This window comes from Malurus melanocephalus, unplaced genomic scaffold (assembly GCF_030028575.1).
Source record: "Malurus melanocephalus ecotype Western Australia unplaced genomic scaffold, MMel_1.1 scaffold_896, whole genome shotgun sequence".
Lineage (NCBI taxonomy): Eukaryota > Metazoa > Chordata > Aves > Passeriformes > Maluridae > Malurus > Malurus melanocephalus.
In genome coordinates this window covers 114902-140224 of record NW_026624128.1, presented here as the reverse complement: position 1 = coordinate 140224, position 25323 = coordinate 114902, and the positions used below count along the sequence as shown (strand labels likewise).

At 44.6% G+C, this 25323-nt stretch overlaps 1 protein-coding gene across 1 annotated transcript in view; it reads right to left on the bottom strand.

Annotated features, from left to right (window-relative positions):
- Window positions 1-25041, bottom strand: part of LOC130585463 (G protein-activated inward rectifier potassium channel 2) — a 38020-nt gene extending 12979 nt beyond the window's left edge. Inside the window, exons 1-2 of the mRNA XM_057385964.1 lie at window positions 25035-25041; window positions 17250-18170 (exon numbers count right to left, since the gene is read on the bottom strand). Coding sequence (XP_057241947.1) covers window positions 17250-18170; window positions 25035-25041 — 928 coding nt within the window. The remainder of the gene's footprint in view (window positions 1-17249; window positions 18171-25034) is intronic.
- Window positions 25042-25323: the final 282 nt, after the last annotated feature.

Sequence of the window (25323 nt, the reverse complement as noted above, 5' to 3'; positions counted from 1 at the left end):
CTCTGAACTGGAATTCCCTCATGCAGAAGCTGCTTTTTTTGTTTTTTTGGCCCACCCAGAGTTTCCATTCTCCAGATTCCAACCAGCCAAAGGGTCCAAAGTCCCTGACTAGACCATGACCCAACCCAAACTTCACAAAAACCCAAAGTATCTTCGTGCTGCATTGCTTGGCTCTTGGAGAGGAGTGGGTTAAGTGRGATGAGAGCAGGAAGCAGAAGTCTCCACAGGAATGGGGTCACTTTTCAATATCCCTTTGAAGGATTTCACTATTTTTTGGTGTGGCTGCCCAATCCAACGGATGTTTCTGAAGGCAAATGTGTCAGAGAGACAGCAGAAGGAGCCCGCTCAAGGAAAATGTTCCCAAGACAAAGAGGACGCCATGGCTGGCACTTTCACYTCTAAAAGGTTCCATTCACATCAGGAACAACGTGGAACAACTCCACAACAACTTTCCTGTGCTCAAGCCAGCCCAGCCTGGCCTGCTGCTGCTGTGTGGCACCCTGAGCTAAACTGCTGTGAAGAATCCTCTCCAAAGAGGGAGCACAGCCGGAGCCCTGACACTGCAAACCCCGGGATAAAGCCGGAGCTGGTTGCTAACAGGAGGAAGATGGAGATTAGGGTGACAACCACGGGAGAAAATCCACTTTGCAGCTTTTTACACTGTTATCTGTGGGAGAGACAGCTACAAGCACAGCTGATGGCGTGTGATGCTTTAGAAGGGGAGAGTTTGGGTTTGCAGGGAGATTTGGATGTCCTGGTGTTCTCACCAGCGCTGTCATCTCCTCGGATAAATTAATTTTTAAAGTTAATGGGGCAGATCCTTCCCTGAGCTTGAACTGCTTCAGAGGGGTAGAGCAGCACTGAAGCAGCCTCTTCCTGYTCCTGGAGCTCTCCCCTGTCCCAGGAAACACAAATCAGCCAGAAGGGACCATCCAAACCCCAGAGTCTGGAGCAATTCCTGCTGGGGAAGGAGCGGGCTGAGAGATGTCCCTGCCCTCCCTGGTTTTGCTGCTTTGGGGCTGGAGGCTGAGGACAAAGGGACTTTCACAAGTTACTGATGGAATAAATATTGCCAGGACTGGAAGAGCATGGAAAGAGCCCAGGTTTGGCATCACCACTGCTCCTCCACCCACCGTGGGTCCCTGCTGCTTTGSACTCTTGGAAAGGGGCGTGAAAAACAGAAAGGGATCAATTGCTCATTATTTCCTCAGCTGTGCCCTCTAAACAGACAATTCTCTCTTTGTTTTTTGGTGTGAGCACGTCACACCAGTCAGTGCTGAGCAGGGCACCAGCTGCTCTGGGGTCTGAGGGGGAGGATGACCCTCCCACAWGGACTGGGATAACTTCAACCAGACAGTTTTAACCTCCTGTCCCAAGTCAGACCCCAAACCAGGGACAGACACTGAAAGAGAATGAAAACCTGTGCTTGTTCTCAAGGTGATCATCATTTGACATCAACATAACTGGATTGTTTCAATCTTGGGGRAAATTGGTTAAAAAGGAACTTTTCTGTCTGTTCAGAGGCAAGAGGCTGAGGAATAAACTCCAGTGGCAACTAAAACCCATCAGAAGTGCCTGCCATATTTCTGACCTTGTCTTTTTAATACAAGATGGAATGGATCAAAGTTAAAAAAGAACCAGCTATTATGTCTGGCACACAATTCTGAAAAAAGGAAGGGATGGACCCTTTTTGATGCATTTCACAGAATCCCAGGATCCCTGAGGATGGAAAAGCCCTCCCAGCCCRTGGAGTCCCAGCTGTGCCCGATGCCCACCTTGTCCCCAGCCCAGAGCACTCAGTGCCACCTCCAGCCCTTCCTGGGACACCTCCAGGGATGGGGACTCCAAAGCTCCCTGGGCAGCCCCTGCCAAGGCCTGAGCACCCTTTCCATGGGCAAATTCCTCCTGGTGTCCAGCTGTGCTGAATCAACCTTTGGGCACAGCCCCAGCAGGGTCTGAGAATGAGACAAGAAGGAGCTCCCAGGGCGGATCGAGCTCAGTGAGAACCTGGGCTCTGTGTGACACATCTGCCTTAAGGAGGGACAGTGGGAAAGACATAAAAAAACCTTTTCCCTTTTGTCCATTCTTTTCTCTTCCCTCATCCCAGAATGACAGAACATCAGCCTGACACGACATCAGGTGCAATCTGAGCTGAGTGAAGGCTGTAATTTCATAAAGGGGCTCTGACAGGTTTTGAAACAAGGAATGAATGGACCTGGAGGATTTAATTCATTACAAGTGTAGGTGCTGCATAATGCAGCTCTCATTCACCTTTCCTGCTGCAGCAGCTGGAACATCCCTCCACCTCCTGCTCCTGCCGAATTCAGGGAGACAATGAACAGAAGCTGTGAAAGGGCAGCAAATGAGGTGAAAATTCAGGGAGGTGGACTGGGCAAATGAAGAGCTGCAGTGATCTGACAGCTGCTGAGAGAGCTGTGTGGAAAAGGAGCTCAAACCCTCCCAAAACACTGAGTTGTTTGGAGATGAAATCCTTATCTCACAGCTCAGATCAGTGGCACGAAATGGATAAACCACTGTGCCTCGACAAAGCCTGTGCTGACACAGGGGGCTGCTGGAAAACTTGTTGAAACTCAGTAAAGTTGATTAAAACCCAGGGCTCTGTCAGCAMAGAGAGGTGAACAGCTGTAGGTCGGCGCTGAAGAGATTTTTTTCCAATTAAAGTATTAAAATTCCCTTCCTCTGTGTCCAACACGAGGGGCTTAGCAGCTGGGTGGGAATCAGGCAGTGGATTAGGCCTAATTACTCTTGGCTCTCACAAATCAGGGCTCTGGATGGCAGATAAGTGGATGGGACGGGCTTGTGGAGCCTCCAAGGGGAAGTTTGGATCAAAAATTGCTCACTGCTTTTAGTATTTTGGCCAGAAGACTTTGGACACATTAATATCCAAGCATTTTTYCATTCATCCAGCACCAGGAAGGTCCCTATTTTTTTTTTTTTCTGATGGAGCTGGGCTGGGTTGCTGCGCTCACCATGGAACAGACAAAACCTTTGAGAGAGATGCTGCAAAAACCTCATCACAAACTCAGGTATCTCCTTGCCCCAGAGATCAGGGAAGGCTCAAACCCCTGCTGGAAGCACAGGAATCTCTTTTTCATTCCTGAGCCTCTCCTTTAGCAGCGCCCACGCGCCGTTCCTTGTGTTGGAAACTTAATAACTCCACTGGAAAATCCTGCCTTTTTTGATGGCAGTGGAAATAACATGACTTTTAAACAAGCAGGGGAGACTGTCACTGAAGTCGAGCCAGCTGTGTGGGAGTCAGATGATTAAGGTAGATGTGGTGTGGGAGGGGAGGAATACTATCATTTGGGAAAAAAATACTGTATTTTGAACAGGTTTAATGTTCTCTTCCAGGAAAGTGGGGTTGTTATTATTAAGAGCGTTACCAACATTAGATGCAGGGCTTGATTCTCTGTTGATGTGTCTTGGCTGTAATTGTTCCCTTCCATGCAAATTGCCTAAAAATGAGTCTGAGCTCTCAGTGAGCCATGCAGCCGGAGCCTGGGGGAGCTGTGGGCTCGCTTTTTGGGGTGGAGAAGCCAAGAGGGATAGGGTGGGATGGGATCCATGGGGTGGGGTGGGATGGGATCCATGGGATGAGATCCATGGGATGGGGTGGGATGGGATCCATGGAATGGGATGGGATACATGGGATGGGATCTATGGGATAGGATGGAATCCATGGATGGGATCCATGGGATGGGATGGGATCTATGGGATAGGATGGAATCCATGGGATGAGATCCATGGGATGGGGTGGGATGGATCCATGGGATGGGATGGAATGGAATCCATGGGATGGGATCGATAGGATGGGATGGAATGGGGTGGGATGGGATTCGTGGGATGGGATGGAATCTGTGGGATGGTATGGGATCTATGGGATGAGATGGGATGGAATGGAATCCATGGAATCGATGGGATGGGATGGGATCCATGGGATGGGGTGTGAAGCAATGTGATGTGATGGGATGGAGGGATCTGCTCTGTCCTCAGGGCCACATCAGCGTCTGTGTCACACCAGGGATCCATTTCTGATCTGGTCAGAAGTTGTTTCATTCCTCTTGGCCCCATCTGAGCTCTATCTCAAGGCTGTGGGAGGCTGTTCCCCTTTTTGGGGGACAGCAGCAAGGACACCTCAGCACATGCCCACAGCTCGCTCCACAGGACCTGGAGGASTCCAGGATCACCTTGTTTTCAAGGTGAGACCAAAATAACTGCAGATTGTTCCATCTTGGGGAAATTTGGTCAAAAAGGAACTTTGCTGTTTGTACCAAGTCAAGAGAATGAGGAATAAACTCCAGGGACAACTAAATTCCAGTTTCCATCAGAAGTGGCAGATAATTTTGAGTCTATTTTGTGTTTGTATTTAAAAGACAGAAGGGATCAAGGTTTAAAAATATCTTGTGTTATTTTTATAATATGCTCTGTTATATAGAGCACCTGGAGGGCAGAGGCAGCAACACTGGGTTGATGCTGAAAGGTTCTGTTCTTGTCTGAAGCAGRTTCCACCTCTGAATCTGCAGCCTCTTTGCTCCTTTCTTGCCTGCCCATCCTGATTTTTTTAGCATCTCCTCTCTTTCTTGCCTATCCTTTTTTCAGTGGCCTCTCCTTTCTTTCCTGCCCATCCTGCTTTTTGGGGCCTCTCCTCTCTTTCCTGCCTCTCTTTTTTTGCAGCCTCTCCTCTCTTTCCTGCCCATCCTGATTTTTGGAGCATGGCACCTGCTCTGGTGCTGTCCCAGGTTTCTCACTGAGGGATCAACCCAAAGCCAAATGAGGCCCAAAGACATGGATCTGAACATTCCATAAGATTCTGATTCCGTGGATCAGAATCTTATCCCAAAGTGGAAGAAAAGTGCATTGTGCAAAAACTGGGCTTTCAAATTCAGAATTTACAGTGCTGCTCACCTGATGTATATATATATATATATATTTTATTTTTTTTTTTTCTAATCAAATTGCATTCCATTGATCTAACAGGAGACAGAGAGGAGGAAGGAGAAAACCTGCACCAACCCCTAATAAATAGAAAATATAAAACAGATTTGGGGTGRTGTCTTCTGGTGTGGATATAAAACCTCAGCATGGTGATTATACAGAAYCCCTGGTGATGATGTGTTTAGATTTGACTCCAAACAACAAAAAACCGTTTCTGCTGATTTGATGAACTCCAGTGCTCTCACATGCCCTGAAACTGCTCCAACTCAGGGTTTTGGCATCTTGAGACAAAAAAGTGCAGCAATACTTTGTGTTTTACCATCAAAATGATTTTGTGGAGTAAAAAACCCTTTCTCCACCAGCAAATTTCATTTTCTCCACCACGACAGACTTGCACAACTTTCCAACTGGCAGGAAAGGAAGATAAACCCTAACCTGTGCCCGAAATGATTTTGAGAGAGCAGACACTGCCTTTCTCAGCACAGTTATTGCTCTCTTTGCCTGCAGGGGAGCAACTGTTTGACCTCAAACCACAGCAAATGGAAACTGCGAATTGCTCCGCGCTGGCGAGTGCATTTTGATTTCTATCAATCCCTCCGCTTTTCTCCAGCCTTTCTTCCCACAAATCTACAGAAAAGAGTTGGAGGAGCCTGTTCCTCATTTTGCCTGGGATTTGAGTGACCGTGTGTGTCTCAGTGTTTATTTCCTGGTGTTTATTGCAATCCTGTGAACTGAGAACTTTTCAGCATTCCGTGCTTCGAAACTCACCAAGAAAATTATATTTCTTCCCTGACAGATTCTGTTCCCAGGGTCTCTTTAACACCAGGCCTTCGGGCTCACAATAATRACAAAAAGCAAGATTTTGAGAACAGAAGGGAGCTATCCCAGCACAAATAATACTTTTTTTTCCTCCCAAGATTTCCCAGCCTGAGATGACTGTAATTACATGGCACCTATGGAAAACACAGTTGCTGCCTAATGCCACCGCCTGCTTGGAATATCCTCTTTAGATCAGCATGGTTTCATAATTTCCTGGCACTGCAATGCCACGGGGTCTCATCATAAAGATTTTATAACACATTCTATAAATGCCAGCATGGATTAAAGGAAAAAACCCTGCATTTTCTGGGCTTTCAGAGCACCAGATGCACTCAAAGTGTCATTTTTGTGCCACTACACCTGCYCCTGTTTTCCTCTCCTTTTCTCTAAACAACCTACAGGTATGTTGTGGATTTTGTCATTTAAGTCACTTATGGCCATCCTCGGTGAAATTGCTTCCAAATGGATTTTTCCTTATCTTCCCCAGCCCTGCAGTAAGTGGAAGAGGGGAGATAAAGCTTCCTGTGCTGTGGTCACTTGGCAGGTGTCTGCCTGAAGGGCACTGGGGTATCCCTGTACCGGGTTTTTTTGGGGAATGAGGTGAAGGATGCTGCTCTAGGGCAGGGTCTGGATGCCTCAGTGCTGCCTGGAGTCCTGAGGGGTCCCACAGCTGCATCCCTGCAGGGCACTGCCCATTTTTGGTGTTCTCACATCTTCCCGAGTGTTTGGGGGAAACTGAGGCTGTGCTGAGGGAGGAGAGAGGGACCTGACCACCTGACATGCAATCCATAAAATATTGCAGGATCATGGAATGGTTTGGGTTAGGAGGGACCYAAAAGATCACTCAGAGCYCCCCCTGACACCTYCCACTGTCCCAGGCTGCTCCCAGCCCCAATGTCCAGCCTGGCCTTGGGCACTCAAAGGGATCCAGGGGCAGCCACAGCTTCTCTGGGAATTCTRTTCYCCACYCTTCTAAGGAACAATTCYTKCCCAATATCCCATCTGTCCCTCCTCTCTTCCTTTTTTCTTCAATTCTTCCACCTCTTTCCTCAGTCACACAAACCCCCTTTACTCCTGATGCAAACCAGTCTCTAATTTCCCCTMTCTCTCAGCTCCTGCTGCTGCATCCCTGGCGATTTCAGCCCCCAGCAGAGGAACAGGCACATTCTGAGCTCCCCTCACACTGGTTTCCATGTCCCAGTTGATTAAACTGGAAATCAGAACTGGTTGGAGAATGAGGAGTTGGGAGATTCACAACACACACTCCTCATGCCATGGCTGTGATGCTCTGAARATTTCAAACTTTCTCTGCATCTGATTTTGGTCACTTTGTGGACATCAGTGAAGCTTGACTGGTGTCTCCTCAGCATCAGAGGTCCATTCCAGCATCAGAGACTCTTGAGAAGACAGTGAAATATTAAGATTGTCTACAGGACCCCGCAAGCAAGAAGTGAAAGAGTTTAACCTGAAAAAAAAATTCCAGGGGAATGCCTGGAAATACTTTTTTTTTTTTTTTTTTTTTACTGTGTTATTCTGGCCTGCTGGGTGGGATATTTGCACAGAATAATGAAAAAGAATGTTAGGAGAGATGTGATCTCTGGGCTGCCAGAAAGAGGAACAGCCCTAAGATCTGTGTTTCCAGGGATCTCTGCTCCAGTTCTGTTCTCTCTCCAATGAAATCCTTGGCAGATATTTGTGATGGACCAAATCAAAAACCTGCTGGAATTTTGGCTTTTGGCTCCTTTCTCTGTGACAGATCAAGCCCCAATGACAGATGGAAAGTGTGGCAGGAGGGATGAACTCAGAATCCGGGGAAGAGAGACAGAGGATGGAGAATTTCCATGGACTGAGCGTTTTTGCTCGCAGCAGCGTCAGTTTGCCACGGACCGTTTGTGCAGTGAAATATTTGGGATTTGTTGGATCTGTCCTGGTGGGATAGCTCTTTCCATCCACCTGCAGTAGGGTTAGGGTTAAATTTAGGGTTAGGGGCTGCAGAGAACAGAAAACTCCGGGCTGCAGGACAGATCTCCCAAGGGAGGGACACCGTACCTGGATCCACACCATGGCTGCAGAGTCACCCCATGCGTGGTGAAACCAAAACTTCTTGGGTGCTTTATCCACGTTATAAACATTCATCTGCTTCTAATCTTTCATTGAACTCTGAATTAGAGCCTTAATTGCTGCTTCTCTGAGGCACAGCTCAGTTCAGTCCTTTACGGTTCAGAGCCCCCCAGAGTCTGAGTCCAGCTCCACAGGGTTGGGAGGGCTTTGGATCAGGCTCCAGATTGGACATTAAACCTTGGATCCACATTGATGTGGGATATTTCTGCCCTGAATTTCCATCACTGATGGCTTTTGAATGCTTGAAGGGTATTTTAGATCCCTTTGGATGGTAAAGGCAGATCAAGCAAGGTTAAAATTAATATTTTGTGTCTTAAACCCCAGATCTTGACTGATTCAGCAGGGGGTTAAAATTCTAGTTTAGCTGTGATCAAGCCCTGAGTGAAGAATGTTAAAGAGGAGATTTAGCTCTTAACTCATGGCAGGGAAAGAGCATTTCCCTTAAAATTCAAAGCAGAACCTCCTCACAACCTTCACAGCTGTGGGGCCGTGGCTGCTGCCTTTGGAGCAGATTTTTGGCCAGCCAGGAACCTTTGACTGCCTCAAAACCTTTGGCTTTGRACTCTTCTGCATTCTTCATGGCACCTGCCACGGCCCTATTGRCAGTTAAAGACTCTTTGCTGCACTTAATATCTGAAAAAGTGGCTGATTTGTTGTCTTCCCACTGGAAAAGGAGACTAATGGAAAAAGAATTGGAAAACTATGGAAATGGGGGGGCGGGGGTTCCCTCTCTGGGGATCTAAATGTAATAAATTAATACTTCTTACGCAAGGCTGGAAAAAAAAATTAAAAAAAAAACCCTAATGGCTGATTAAAAAAAAGTGCCAGCACAATTTAATTGGAGTGGCTGAGTCACAAATCTTTTCTGTTCTGGTGGTGCCTGGCAGCTGTGCCATGGTCAAATGGATTTTTCTCTTTTAGGGGATGCCCCTCTCGCTGTCTCCAGCTCACTCTGGTCTGCACCAGTCAGAAATGTGGGATCAAAGCTACCAACCTCGATGGTATCCCCTGGAAAAACCTGGAATGTCTTGTTAGACCCGAGCTGTGGTGATGATGGTAATAATGATGATAAGGACAATTCAATCATTGTTTTTAGCTTGGCATTGTGCTGGCAGCTGGAATTATAGAGGCTGTCCTGGGGGAAGAGGAGCAGGGAATCCACTGCCAGTCCATGCTGGACACTGGGAATCCATGGCCAGTCCATGGGCACTGGGAATCCACGGCCAGTCCATGCTGGACACTGGGAATCCATGGCCAGTCCATGCTGGACACTCATCTCAACCTCCCTCACCTTCCAGAGAAGCAGAAAGATGCAAAAATCCCATAAACCACAATTTCTTCAGTGGTCACAGAGGAAGGCAATGAAGGCTCTGAGCTGAGCTGTCGATTATTCAAAACCATTCAATTCCTCACAGCTGTGAAAGGCAAGGAGGAGCCAGGCTGGAATTTTACAATCACTTAAAAAAAATTAAAATATATATATATATATTTTTAATTTAGGCTGGAGGGGATTTCTGTCCCCTTTTGGGACATCGGGTGCATCCTGAGATCACCCTCTTCCCACTCTGAATTCCCTGGCAAATCCCTGGGGATTTGGCTCCCCTTTGAGCCATGGCCTCTGCCATGGAGGGTCCCCAAGGAGATATTTTGGCTGCTCTGTGCCCTTCCCCTGCTCTGACCTCCCTTTGCTCCTGGTGTGAGGYAAATCCTGAGCAGATCAGTCAGGGAAAATTATTTGTCCAGCTCATCCTTTTATAAATTCAAACYGCTGGCGGGAGCCTAAAAAATACCCCAGAGTGTGAGTTACCCTTCCCACTGTTCATTCCTGAGAAATGAATGGAAAATGGGCAAATATCCCCTCTGAACTAATTTTTCTAAATAAAATTTCAGCATTCCTCAGAAATCTCAAACACCTTCCCCATAACCACTGAAAATGTGGTTTTTGGAGATCTCTTTCCTTTTTTCTTTGTTTTGAATGTTTCTTTAGATCAAGTTTGTTTTTTTTTTTTTTTTTTCTGGTCTAGGTTGTAAGAACGGGGTATCTCATATTCAACAATCTTGTATTTACTGAAATCCTGGTTTTTAAACTAAAGGTTTATGCCATTCAATGGAAATCCCAGTTAAGGAAAATCATCAAAATCAGGAAGAAAAGAAATCTTGGAGAGCATTGAGAATTCCTTTAATTCTTGGGAATTCTGGGAATGAAGGAGAGGGATTGAGCAAGCAGGGGCACTTCAGTGACCCCAAACTTGTGTTTGATTTTCCTTGGAATGACTGAGAGCACTGAGATCCCTGCAATTCTTGGTGATTTGCTTTTCCTTAAATCCCTTGAGGACTCTTTGCAGTGGCCTTGGAAATCCCAGGAGCTGTTCCACAATGGGAGTTTTCAGTGCTGGCCCCTGCTTTCTAGGATAAAAAAACCCCATAAACTCATATTTTTTTCTGTCTTTTTTTTTCATGTCCTTTATGCAGCCAGGGGTGTTTCTGCTGCCCACAGCCTTGTTCTTTTCAATCCACCAACTGCTGAGTTTGAATTTCATGTTTTCTTCACAACTTTGCTCATTCTTYAGCCTTTTGGTTCACTTTTGGATTTGCAGCCGCTGCTCTGTTCCATTTTCTGAAAACTTTCTGCTGAAGGTGAATAATCTTTGTGCTCACAGATGTCAATATTTGTAACTCTAGAGAGGCCTGATGGCTATCAGGGAGTGCATTGCAATGAATTTATCCTTCATCACAATTCAGGGAGACAGAAGGAAACAATATTGTATGGCTGGAAGTCAATGAGCACCGAGGGAAGAAGGGAAAAGATTTTTTAGAAAAGATGGCAGGGACCAGAGTTTGCCAAAAACACTTCCCAGGGTTCTGAACCACGGGCTGCACAGACAAACTTCACATGTGGAGATCAGGCTGAGGGAACAAGGCAATCAAGRTGAAAGAATCAGTTCATCCCAGCAGAATTCCAGGGGTGAGACGCTGCCCTGACTCCGTTCCCTACCTGGGATTTCGCCGCCGCACTCTCCGGGCAGGTAACAAACCTTGCATGATCAAGAGTGAACATCTGAAATTAACAACACCAGCAAAACATTTCCTTTTCCAGGAGAATATTTCAGTTTCAGACCCTGTTTTTGTGCTGTTCTGGGGGTGAGTGGACAAGCTGAGCTCGCTCAAGTTGGCRGTGTCGCCTTGGGCAGCGCTCTGGWATAGAAAAGGCRCAGYGGTGACCCCGAGYRCGGCTCCGAGGGGCTCAGGAACCACAGATCCGCTCGAGAAACAGCTGGAACAGGTTCAGTGAGCTCATCCTGCCTGGGGAATRCTTTGACCTGGATTGAGGTATCCCTTGAATCCCAGAGAATCCCCCCTTGGCTTYGCCAGGTGCAGATTTTGTGGGCACAGGGACACGGGCACTGGGATATGGATACAGGGACATGGGCACTGCTCCCTCCTGTCATTCCTTGGAGTCTGAGCAGGGTCTGTAGCCCCAAAGGCTCAGCAGGAACACCTCTGCTGTGCCTTCATTCTGAGCTAAACCTGGAAGTTTTCTGCTGGAAAAGTGTTGCTTGAAGCTGTGCTGGGAGCAGAGGGATTTAAGCATCTGGGATCCCAGGATTTTAGGGAGGGTCAATGAAGAGGGTGCCAGCCCAGCTTCCCACTGTGTCTTTCTGCTTGGGAAACAGGAGCAGGGCCAGTGCAAAGCAAACTTTGGGATCCTGTGATTCCTCTGGCCCTGGAGGATTCCACCCCTCTGCAGGGGATGACGTGTGTAGGGTCACGGGTAATGAGAAAAAACGGGATTTAGAGCACCCCTCTCTGCCTGCCCCTGCTTCAGGAAGGAACATTTTCCACAGTGGAGCATGGAAAGAACTGGAATCTGCCCTTTTTCCATGCCCAGAGAGACTCTGGAGGAATTGCAAGGACAGGATGTGCAAAACAAAGCTCTTCTGGTGCAAGTCTGATACGTGGTCAGCACAGAATTATTTGATAATAACTAATCTGTGAGGTAATGCCTAAACCCATGGGTTTTTGGGGCTATTACCTTCTAACAGATGAGTTACTGCTTGAATCTCGGTATTTTATTGGAACATTTTGGGGTGAGGCAGCTGCTGGGGCTGTGAAGAGCTGAGCAATTAATTGGTGAGAAATGTGTGAGAGATGGACAAAAAAGCTGTTATCAAACATTCAGTAATGGGATTGCACAGTGCAGCACTACCCAGAGAATAAAGCTGCTAAACAAACCTGCAATCCCTTTCTCCTGAAAGCGAGACACATCAAAATTTGAGTTGAGATAGCAATAACCAACATTTCTATTTTTTTTTTGTTTTAATGAGTTTTGCTCCCTGATTTCCTGCTATTTTCCCTAATTTTGACTATTGTGAAATTGTAATYGCCTCCTTTAAGCCTTAGAGTCCTCTTCAGTGGCCAAACTAATCTTTTCTTCCTGGAGAGAAAGTTTCCTGAAGGAAACATCCCAGTGAAAAGGGAATGCCTTTCCCTGCTGGCATTTACAACTCCACTCATGCTAATGCCCCTAATTTTTTGTGTCAGAGTAAATAACATTGGAATGTTTTGTTAGAGTCAGTAAAATGAAAATGCAAGCACGGGATAGAAGTGAGAGGAATTTCTGGCAGCTCCAGGGAAGTGTGAGACATTAAATCTTGTCCAAGTCTAGCAACCACCATMAGGAGATGTGAATACTCCAAAAATAGAAAGGAAAACCGGCAGAACTGGAGAGCCCTTGTGCTCTGATGAAGATGATCCCAGTTTGGAGCAGAAGCCACTCATTCCTGACCCTGCCCAAACTGCATTTCAGTCAAAGTGCTCTGGTCACATCCTGAGCACAATGGGATCCGCTTTCACTCTTTGTCTCRCAGGAACACTCGGGTGGGGGAGAAATCCCGGTGCTTTTCCTCCTTTCACCCGCATCCCCTCCAGAAGCAGYTGGAGAGGATAAGCATTTCTTCTTTGAAGAGCAGTAAAAAATGCGAGTGAAGACACTCTAACCCCTGCAAGGTTTATTGGAGAGAGAGCAAAGTCTGCTGAGAGCTTTTGAAGGGCTGGAACTGCTTAAATCCGTATCAGACGGAGATATTTGCAAGGATAAGGGGTAAATACKGCAATTCATCCCAGAGAAATCAAAACCACAATCAATCAGTCAATCAAAGGGGCTGCAGTGAGGAGGAGAACAGCTTTAAACAATGTTTGTCTGGTCGATAGCACYGTTTGCTGCATAAATAACCATCCAAGTGAACATTTTATTGCTTTGCAAACACATTTTCCACACCTGGCAGTCTGTAAAACCTCCTGCAAACGCTGCTCTCAGGCTGCCCTGTGTCAGGATTATAAATGCACCCTACTCTGAGTTTAGTAGTRAAATTATCTCTTTTTATTTGTAAAATTATCCCTGTTTATTTGCAGAGTTATCTCTGTTCTCTATCCTGAAGAACCTGAAGTTCTCTGTCTGGCTTTGTTTTCATTTTTYCTGACAGCTACAAATGTGCAGATCATTTTCTCTCCTTGGTGCTGTTTCAATTCTCAGCTATTTATTTTCAGGGACAGGGAATTGCCAGTGTCACTGGCCAGATACAACTTCACAAGGTTTGTTTAGAATTTTCCTATTTCTCACCTTTTTTTTTTTTCCTTTTTTTTTTCAAAAAAAAAAAAAAAAAATTAATCTCTCTTTCTCTCTCTCTGAGTTTCTTTCTCTCAGTTTCTCTTGCTATTGTACCATACCTGAATTTCCCACTTCCCCTCCCAAATTTAAAAGGCTTTCCTTTCCTTCTTATGGGTCTATTTCCCTATCAGCATTATAAATTTAGAAATCCTGCTTAATGTTTTAAAATTCCTAATTTGCTTATGATGATAAGATTTCCCTTGAAAATATATTCCATCGGGTGAAAAAGACAAAATTTTTAAACCTGTGCTTAGGAAGAGGCTATTAAATGATCATCAAATAKTCCTAATTGTAGATTATTTTATATTTAAAACACTGGAAAATGGGGGCTGCAAAATGTGGCAATACCAGATGTGTCCTCCAGATGCAGTGAAGCTTGGCTGGATTTTTGCTCCTCATTCCTGGAGGCTCCTCAGTGGCTCCATGGTGGCCTCATGTGTTTTACACCACAATTGTGTTGTCCCAAAATTGGGGTTTTTTGACCCTYGAGAGATGAGCATCAGGAGAAGAGCAGAGAGAAATCTTTGGTAAAGTTTTATCCTTTTGAATCCTAAGAAATACTTTAGAATGCCATTGTAAATAAATAAAGAAAATTGCAGATTCAAAGGATCCATAGCACACATTTTTGAAAACCAATCTMATTTTGAGTGTTTGGTGATGCTGTTTGAAGGAGTCAGATTGGTTTCATGTTTTTTTTGGAAAATGCCTTGTAGAAATTTTTGCCCTCAAAGTGATCATCATGGTGGAAATGAAGGTGCAGGGATTCTCCCAGGGRTAATATTTTGTTGTGTGCCTTAATAAAATACATCCACTTCTTTTTGCATCTCAGGGAGTGATGGCAGTGCTTGCATGGCTAACTAAGAKGGTCTTTGATTTGAACCTCCTGCTGAAATTTGGTTTGCTTAATTATTTTAATGTCATTWATTAAAATGCACTATTCTTCATTTTGTGTCCTAACACACAATGCAGACATCATGTGACAATCCATAAAAAGCTGTGTTTCATTGGTAAATGAGATKTTGGAACTCTTAAGGTGGAAAATATGATAAATGTATCTCCCCTGTTCTGTAAAACTTAGAACAGAATAGTATCAATAATTAATAACAGTAATAGCAAATGTTTATTCTCATGATTTCCCATTTTTATTCCTCATTGAAGCTTTATCTGAGTGGGGAAGCTCTGAAAATAGCTAAAGTATTGTTTTTCCTGGCCAGAATTCAGCGGGTTTTTTCTGATGGATGACACAATCTGGTGACCCGAGTCTGGTTTGGATCCACCAGAAGTGACCCTTAATGAGGACACTGCTATGGTGACATTGACATCACAATTTCTTGGCTTCAGCTTTAATTTTTTTTTTTTTTTTATTCCATGATTTTGTTGGCAGGAATGAGGAGTTGGACTTTGCTGCTGTGAGCAGCTGTTCTTGCTGCTCTCACTCTGCATCAGGTGGAAGAAGGAAATGTGAATATTTGACAGCCTAAATTGGCTTTCAGTGTTTGCCAGGGTGTAACTTGTCAATATTTGTAAATTAAAAGAGAAAAATGCCTGCTTTTGGTTAAAGGTTGGCCCAATTATACCTTTAACAAAAATAAYTCAGTGCAGGTGGACAAAGCACGGAACAAGAAGTTGCTTCTGCACAAATACGTTTTAGAAACTATGCTGGTCATTCTGACATTATTCAGTGGCCTCCCTTCACATCTCAGCAGGAAATCCTACACAAACAGAACCCAGTTTAAAATGGGAAATGTTCCTATCTAGTGCAGGGGAAACTCTTTAATCCTGGATGGCTTCTGTGGATTTTTGAATCACTGTGTTCAGTTTCTCTCTTGATACGGACTGGGGAGCTTTGAGATAACAACAGATTTGATTTTTGTCTCAAACTTTGCCAGCCCAAGCAATCTGAGGGGTTTTGTGCTCCATTGATGGCTGAGTGGGAGAGGTGGCCAGGCCAGAGCAGCAAAGGATGTCCCAGAGAGCCCTGGGGTGTGCAGGGGTGAAAATGAGGTGAGGGAATAGGGGGGGTTACACATGGAGAGTGATGAGACTTAAACCAACAAATCTACATTTGCTGCACTGCAGAAATATTGTGGCTTTTCATCTTGTAGGTGGTTTTGGTGAGATATTTTTTATCCTTCCCTTAATTGCCAATCATTTTGCGGAGAAACACAGAGTTCAGCAAACCTGAAAATATCCCCCACCCCTCTGGGACGTCAAGTTCCTTCAGCTGCAATTCTGAAATCTCAGGATGGTTTCAGGGAACAAACAGCAATTTCCTCATTGTCTCACTCGAAGGTGATGCAGATGTTTGAAATCTCGGTGCCTACTGCGCAGATCAGGAGCGCTAAACATTTCATCTTGATTTTCCTTCAGCACCACCTACTTCCTGGAAAATTTGGAAGCCTTGCATTTACCACTTCAAATCCCCTGCCAAGTTCCTTTCAGWGTTTTTTTCCCCCTCCCCACTCCATTTTTGTCTCACACGTTTATTATATGGTGACAAATGCAGTTTTCTTCTGCCATCACATAATAGAACGTGTGAAACACACACACATGTTCTAGRGAGAGACTGCTCTTTATTTCCCAGCTCCAGTTGCGAAACACGAGTCAGGGTTGGAAAGGTTGTGCCTCTGTCGGAGCCGTGGGATCCACGTGCTCAAACTTTGCTGGGTTTTGCTGCAGTCGTGGGGAAAAATGGCAAMTCTCATTCTTACATTTCTGTACTCGGTGTTTTCTCCTCCCCCAAGCACGCCAAATCTTCGTTTTATAATCACCATTCCATTGTGTTGCTTATATTTTCTTATTTCAGGCATCGATGCTGTCATTACCAGGAAAAAAAATACCTCCAGCTTCTAAAACATAGATCAAAATACCCTCCTATTTTTCTGGCTTTAATGTAAAGAAGAAATATCACTTTAGTGTGTATTTGCTGTGAACCTCAAGCACTATTTTCTCTGCATTTCCGCTGTGTAATTGCAGGTAACATCCCCTAGCATCTCCACAAGGCTCCGGTGACATGATATTCATTGTTTACACATCCCAGCTTTTGGTGCTCTGTGACCTCCTGTGRGGACCCCCAGTGAAAATTCAGAATCAGACAAGATCTTTCGTGAGCTAAAGTGGAACAAGTTAAAACAAAAACGAGCAAAACAAGCAGGCAAATARAAAGAGAGAGAACCGAATGCAGCATCACTTCCTGCTGGAACCAAACAGCCCTGGAATGTCACAGGGCTGGCAGTTTTTCTGAGTGGAAGAGAGGTGAGTGAAAGCAGCAGGATTGTGATGCTCCCACGTTAATCCCAAACAGGGTTTTTGAATTGATTTTTTTTTTGTTTGTTTGTTTGGGTTTTTTTCCCTAAGTGATTTTATCCCACAAGACCCCTGTGGTTGAGCTGCTCCTGCAATAGAATGACAAATAACGGGGTGACATACTGTGAAAAAATTTAGAAAATGAGAGAAAATGCTCTCCCATTTTCCAAACAGAGCAGAAACAACACTGATTCCGTTAGGCAAGGTGGAACAGACAATTAAACTGGGCATGCTTTTAATTTTGAAGCTCACCAGAGAAYGGACGCCTTTTTCAAGCGCAACGACTGTGGAAGTGATTCCTTTAAAACGAAGCAAAACCACTGATTTTTCCTTGCTAAAATCAAAGCATTTACCTCATACAAAGTATAAGAAATGTTACCTGTTGCCTCCACCATTCCTTCTAGGATTACAACAATTTCTAGCTCCTCTTTGGGCAACTGGGCTTTGGAAATCTCCCAGAAAGGACTCTGCTGGTTAATCTCATGGCTGATGATCAGTGGTGAAACCAAAAAGAGACGATCATCCCCTGTGTAATAACCTACGTTGATATCTGTCTGGTTGAGTGGTATAAATTCCCCCTCCTTTGTCTGTTTGGATTTGATCAACTTGGCTCGTATTGATGCCTCTACAATGTGTGAATTCCTAAGGTCTCCTACTCGGAACATCAGACACAGCTTCCCGTCCCGCATGGAAATGACTGCGTTTGTAGAAAAAACCAAGGTTTCCGCCCTCTTCTTGGGCTGGGATATTTTCACAAACATGCAGCCAACCATGAAGGCGTTGACGATAGAACCTAGGACAGACTGCACTAAAAGCAGGATAATTCCCTCGGGACACTTGTCCGTGATGACCCGGTAACCGTACCCAATGGTGGTTTCTGTCTCGATTGAGAATAAAAAGGCTGAGACAAACCCATTGAGGTTGCTGACGCAGGGGGTCCACGTGCTGTCCCCTATGTGATCCATGTCCCCTCGCATGTAGGCAATGAGCCACCAGATCATGCCGAAGAAGAGCCAGGTCACCGTGTAAACCATGACAAAGATCAACAGGTTGAACCTCCACTTGAGATCCACCAGGGTGGTGAAGATGTCAGTCAAGTACCGGTAAGTCTCTCTGACATTCCCGTGGTGGACGTTGCATTTCCCATCTTTCCGAACGTACCTCTGGATTTTCCTCTTGGCACATTCTTTGCTGATGTTTTTTGGCAGATCCTCTCTGGCTTGTTTGGGCAGCTTTGGTTGGTGGATAGTGACAGGGCTCTCGATGTCCTGCTCCATTGAGTCTTCTTCCAAGACGTTGGCTGCCACGAAAAAAAAAGAAAAAAACCAACAAGGAACAGTTATTATTCCTCTTATTATTTCTCTAAATCAACACACAGCTTCTTTCTGTGTTATGACTGCCACAAAATTGCTGTTAATCAACAAAGTTATCACTCTCTTGTTCTCTGCTAACCCATTAGATTCACCCCAAAAATTTAAATGATTCCAAGCACCCTAGTTTTGTTGCTAAACAGAAATAAAAGTGAAAGCAAACTCTCATTTTTTATCAGGTCGTCCTATCTACACCCATGTTTAAATTCCACGAGATGGGTTTAAGCAGATTTTCCTTCCTCTCCCTCCCTCCTTTTACAGTTTAATGAATGAAATTTCTTATGCACCAAAAAAGATCTTACGGAGATAGAGGAAATAAATGAGGGGAACGGATTCACTTGGGGGTGAGTGGAGAAAACAAGTTATTGTCGAGCTATTTTTTTCCCATCAATTGCATTGCTGTGGGGAAAGTATTAAATAAGTACGGGGAGGTTTTTTTTTTTTTAAAAAAAAGCCAGCGGTTTTTAGAAAGAACAGATCCTCCCCTTGCTGAAGGAAAGTTGTAATATCTAAGGAGAGCAATTCAAGCACACTTCCACAGAAAATCAATGTCCTGCCGATAATGAGACAGGGAATTGTCTGTCCTTCTCCCAGCAACGTAAAACCTACGGTACTGCAGATTTCATTTGAATTCACAGTGCCTATGGCCTTTAACTCGAGTGCACCTTGTCCTCTAATGATATGGGACTTTTTTTTTCAGTCTCCCAGCCTTTGGAGATAAATAGCTTCATTATGGTTAYGTGCCAGAGAAAAAGAAGAGTGTGCTGGGGAGGAGAGTGCCTTAATGGAATGTGGTTTGCATAGAGGACATGGTCAGGTCTGGGGTAATTGTTGTTTTTAACTGAAATCCTTCTGTTTCCTGGGGCTCCTTCCTGTGRGAGTTTCAGCTCTTGAATTCCTAATTCTTTTCTTCCAGCTAAGTGTTCTCATTCCTCAGCCAGGCTGCAAAGGGAAGAGGCTTCTGCTGGCTCTGCCCAGATGTATCGGAAAACAGAATCCCAGACTGGTCTGGGTTGAGAGGGACCTCAAAGCCCATCCWGTTCCACCCCTGCCATGGCAGGGACACCTCCCACTGTCCCAGGCTGCTCCCAGCCCCAATGTCCAGCCTGGCCTTGGACACTCAAAGGGATCCAGGGGCAGCCACAGCTTCTCTGGGAATTCTATTCCAGGGTCTCCTCACCCTCACAGGAAGGATTTCTTTCAATATCCCACCCAAAGAGCAGCCCTGCTGTGATATTGCACCATTTTTTATAGGTTACTGCACAAGGGGCTGCTCTTGGTGAGTCAGTGTGGCTCAAAAATAATTTTTCATTCTCAGAAACACTTGCTGTGCAGCAAATCCTGTGAGGAGTCTCCCAGCACCTGCAGCTTTTCCAAGATGTGCAGGCTCACCCCTGTGGAGAAAGATCACAGACCCCTGAAGAGTTTTAGGGGTGACTCAAAGACCCAGGGGGTAAAAAAGGTGCTGTAGCCTGGTTGTCTCCTCTCCTGACCTGCTCCTGTTTCAAAGAAAGACTCAAAACCTGATGGTGGCATGGAAATCTGAGAGCAATTCTGAGTTTTAAGGCCATGCCCCCTGTCCTGTGTCACCCTCTCAGTTTTCTGCTGTGTCTCAGGTGCTGCTGGCAGTGGCAGTGGAGCCAAAGCCACAAAATTTGAAGTTAAGGCTCCACATTTATGCTCATCTCTCCACTGGATTAGAAGGCAGTGATGAAGCAGGTAATGTGAAAAAAACAATGTGAGAAAAACCAAAGTGTCATCCTTACAATCCCTTTTCTAATCRCAAATATATCTCATTTCACGTCTTCTCAGTGAAAGCTGCTGCTGAAATAAATCTCAATCACATGCATGCTCTGCCCTGAAATTCGATTTGTGATTCTGTGGATGCRAATCTTGAAGAGATTTGCCAAGTCAGAGTTGACTGAACTCTCCAAGGTTCCAAAGCAAGGCAGAGCAAGGCTTCCAGCTGAGTGAACAGACAATCCTGTATTGATTTCAGACCCTAATTCCTGTTTCTTTCAGGAAAAAGGATCCATATTCTGTGATAATGACTGCTTACAGTGATGAGCTGATCACAAAAGGCTCCCTTTTTTCTGTAAATGAGACTCTTTCTCCTCATTTCTGGATCCTCCAAGAATCACCAACAGCCCAGAAAGGCTCTGGATTTTGAGGCTTCATGTTGAACTGCTAATGCTGATACAATGGGGTTAATTGCCTTTTAGCCATTATGAATAATAATAATTTAATAAAATAAGTTTAATAATCTGACTTTCCCCTCCCAGTCAGAGCCTGGCATGGACACAGAGGCCAGGAGGGTAAGTGTCCTGTCGGTTCTGAGGATATTTTTTATTCCTGGCCTTGCTGTTAGAGGGAATCATGTCCCAAACCTCCCTGTCTGAGCAACTCTTACCAGAAATTCTCCTGGGAGGGGGTTTAGGAGCTGATTTTATCCCTGGCAGCAGGAGGAATGTGGAGGGACACCCAGGGCTGCCCACCACCCCAGCTTTGCACACAGTATTTATTTTCCTGTGCAATACTTGAGCAATGAAGCACTTTTTATTCAGACACCAAATTTTTACTGGTGCTTTCCAACCACTTTTTGTGGATTTGGGACACTTTTTGTCACATGTCCACAGGTTTGGTAAAAGCCAGGAGCTGCTGTCACAGACAGTGGGATCAAGGACCTGATAATTCCAAAGTGAACCAGGTTTTATTCACCTGGAGAAGTTGCAGTTGAGCTGATTTTCATTTGGCTTTGGAAGGGGGCATTTTTGGGCAGCCAAACCCAGTGTTAAACYGAGGTCTCCCTCATTAGAAAATTTATTGCAGACATTTCACTCTCCCTGAGGGTATCTGGCCATTTATAAACTCCCCAGGCTCTTCCCAGTGCTGTCACTTCTCAAGTCTCAATCTCTGAGATGAAAAATTAAGGTCAAATTTTTTTTTTTTTTAAGATGCCCTTTTCCTTCTTTCCCTCACCCAAATTCACTCCATGAATTCCTTTCTGGAGAAGTTTCTAGACCAGAATCACGGTTTGTCACCCTCTCCTGGGCTGAGCTGAACCTTGGGAGCAAACAACCCCCAAAATAAGCGATCCAAAGATCTGTGTGTTCCCATGGAAATGCCCGGTGAAGAAGTTTTAAACACACAGCAGAGGCTGAGGAGCAGCCACATTCTGTCAGAGCCTCTGCCACAGAACTCTTGGACTAATTACATTTTTACTTGGTATCAGCCCAATTAACTTCTGCCGTTTGTTTCATCTGATTTTCCTTTCGRTTACATAACGGCTGTCACGGATCCAGGAGCAGGGGAGTGAGTAGCAGCAGGCTCACTTGGGAGCTATTTTTGCTCTCTCTGCTTTTTCTTCCTGACAAAAATATATCATTATTATTAATCTGCCCTGCAAAAAAACCCCAAAAAACAAAACCCCAAAAAAACAAACTAAAAAAMCCCTCCCAAAACCACAAAAACAAGCAAAACCCCCTCAAAAAATAAAAAGAAGGATAGAAAAATAAAGGAAAAATAAGAAAAAAAAAAAGAATATCTGGATGCTTCCTCCTCTCCCAGTAAACATTATGTTTGTGTGGATGAAACAGCCAGGTAATGAGCCAATTTAAGGCCAGTTTAGGAGGATTTTGTCCAAAGGATCTGTTTAGTGACTCTCTTAGGCAAAACCTACAAGACATGTGAGATTTCAGYGATTTGTTTAATTTCCGAGCAAATGACAAGGAGTTCTCCTAGACAAGTCCCTGAATAGTTCACTTGTGTCCTGGCTGTGGCCAAATTAGCAAATTAATTGCGCCCAGACCCGTTATTGAGCGTGAAGGATCCATGGAGTTGTGCAGCCCACACTCAGATTACTGAGCCCAGTTGTTTTCCAGGCAGGTTGGTGTCACCCAATCTGCCAAAGAGGAATAATCTGTGTCCTGAAATGGAGCTGGGAATTGCGTGTGCCCGCTCAAAACCATGCCAAAGGTTTTTTTTTTCCCAGAAATTTTACCCTGCCAGGGTTGTGTGCCAACRCTCAGAATATTTTATTTTTAAGTAAAGTCAACAAACATTGTTGTCCTGGTGTTGCCTACTCCAGAGAAGGCACAATCCTGTTTTATCAAGCACATATTTTTATTTGGAGTCTCTAAAACACAAAACCGTTGTCAAGAAAAAAGCAGGAGCTGTGCAGGACATGCTCTCTCCCTCTGAGGACATTGATATAACCTTTAAATCATTTTATCATCAACAATGCGGGGTTTTTTTTTTGTGGATTTTGGTGGTGCTGTGAAGACTTTGTCATGGTGCTGCGCAAACACAAAGCAAAAGGAGGAATGTAAAGGGTCTGCTTGTCCAATTTAAGTACTGGAAGCTTGTTTGGGTTGTGTATGATCTGCAAAATAATGAGGAGCTTCCACAGAGAATATTGCAAATGATATCTGACCTTTCTGCAATGGCAGCTGACCTGGAAAGTTTGGTGGATGTTTTGCTGTAATTTAGTCATTTTATCTCTTGTAGCACAGTTGTGAACGTTTTGTGTGCAAATTCATTGGAAACACCCCGATTTCAGAAATCATTTGTAATCTAAATATTGCTCCCGTGGGCTTTTCCTGCATGTGTTGAGCAGACTCTGCAGTGATTCCTGCCTGCATTCCTCATTTTCCTGCTGGGATGAGGGCAGCTTTTAAGGGAAGTGTTTGCACTCTGAAGTCCAAGCTTGGATTTTGGGAATTTTTGAGCTCTTCAACCYTCGTCTGCCATGTTCACAGCCCCCCTGGCCCCACATCCATCTGTGGGATATTGGGCAGTGCCTGGTGGCTCTTCGGGCTCCCTCTGTGAGGCTGTGGGGCTTTGCACAGCAAAAGGGATTCCTTGAAGGCCTCAACACCCCAAATTCAGGGCGTTCTGTTTCTCCTCTTGATGGCAGTGGAAGAAGTCAGGGAGRGCAAGAAAGGATTTTGGAATGCTTTGCTTCATCTCTAGCTGGTTTTTGTTTCAGAGCGCTGCAAAATCTCGTGTGGGATGAGCACAGAGGGCACAGGGATACAGGAATTTTGGGAATAGAGAGGGATTTGTCTCTGTGATGGACCCAGCCAGGTAATCCACGCTGTAAAACACTGCCATCCCCAACAGAAATGGGGAGAAAAAGTCTTGTTAACAGAAAAAGTGGAGCCTTTGTGACGAGCTCATCACTGTAAGCAGCCATTGTCACAGAACACGAATCCTTTTTCCTGAAAAAACAGGAATTAGGGTCTGAAATCAATACAGGATTGTCTGTTCACCCAGCTGGAAGCCTTGCTCTGCCTCGCTTTAGAACCTTGGAGAGTTCAGTAAACTCTGACTTGGCAAATCTCTTCAAGATTTGCACCCATAGAATCACAAATCGAATTTCAGGAGGAGCATGTGTGTGATTGAGATTTATTTCAGCAGCAGCTTTCACTGAGAAGATGTGACATGAGATATATTTGTGATTAGAAAAGGGACTGTAAGGATGACACTTTGTTTTTTTCACATTACCTGCTTCATCACTACCCTCTAATCCAGCTTGATAAAAACAAAGTTCTACTATTTTCATTTCTTTTAAGCCTGTACAGCTGCAAGAAATCAACCTGAATAACACTTTGTGTCTGTGCTGTACAAACGTTTCCATTCACTCCTGATTCTTGGCCCTTTTTTTATGGAGGATGGAAAACGAAACCGAAAACTCCAATTTAAAACTCCATTTTCGGCAGTCATTTGACCTTGTAGTTTTTTGCCTTGGATTCTCCCCAACTTCACAGCAGAATTTATCACTGAGGGCTCCAGGATGCTGTTTTTACATCTGCTTTGCTAAATTTATCTTTGTTTGGTTCACGGGGAAGCCAAAGAGCCTTGGCTCGGTAACATTTATGGGGCAGGGTAAAAAGGCTGCACGTGGTGAAGCTGCAAAGACGGGTAGAGACGGGTGATGATCAACATCTGCTGCCTTTCTTTAGGGTCCCAAACTGGATTATGGACAATGTTTGGTACCTGAAGCCTGAGCTCTTGGAGGCAGTGTTAATTCAGAGCCATCTCCAGTGAAAATACCTGGCACTTAACACAGATTCCTGCAATAAAGAGAGATTTCCTGTCTGATGAGTCTTTTACCAGAATTTCAGCTCCTAGAAAAGCTTCAGAGCAGGTATTTTAAAATCTTGATTTCATTTCCCCATTAAAATTTTCCCAACTGAAAACTCTGGGAATGAAAACGAGCTATTTTGCGTAGATAACTTTGCCCCAAACATAAGGTAATTTTCCTGCATTGCTGAACGACCTTGAGACAGCTCTGAATATTCCCAGAGCTCCTTGGGCAGGGGCCGGAACCACCTTGACGGCTGCACCAACACTTTGACAGCTTTGATCAATGAACTACCAGAAATAAAGGGCAGAGGAATGATGGAGAGGAATATTTTTGGTCAGAAAGGAAGGACTTTGTCCCATCAAGATGCTGAAGCAGTCGAGTGAAACCAGTAGCATGCAATGGTCCAAGGCTGAGGAGCAAAAACAAGAGCTTCTGGTATTTTCCTACCAAAAAAAGACTCTGTACATTGATAAAGACCTTGGATCTGATCAGTTTAAGCTTACAGAAGGTTAGAAAAGTATAAATCCCACTGGGAAAGACAAAGAGTTTGAGTTTTGAAGAACTGCCAATTGCTTTTTTTTTTTTTTCAAGGGAACAGAACAATTTTGGAGTACAGGTATGTGATTCCTCCTGCTCTCCAATTCTTGAAGGAATGAAAAACTATCAGAAACTTCCCTCTTGGAATTATATTCTTTTCCTCAYTCACTTTCCATCTAGACTCACTGCCCTCAGGTCACAGACATTGCCCAGGCATATTGATTTTCTCACTGCTATTGGTGTTGCACAAAGCTAAAGAAGAGGATGAAAAGACCGGAAAAATTGGAACAGACAGAAATTATAATTTTTTTAATCTGGTGATGAAGATTTCTTTCTTGATAACTTCCCTGCAGACAAAGGAAGATTTTGATGGCTTTTGCTTCTAGGAAATGTATTTCAGGAGAGCRGGATTTTATTTTTTTTACATGCTAGAGAGGAAAAATTACTGAAATGTTTCA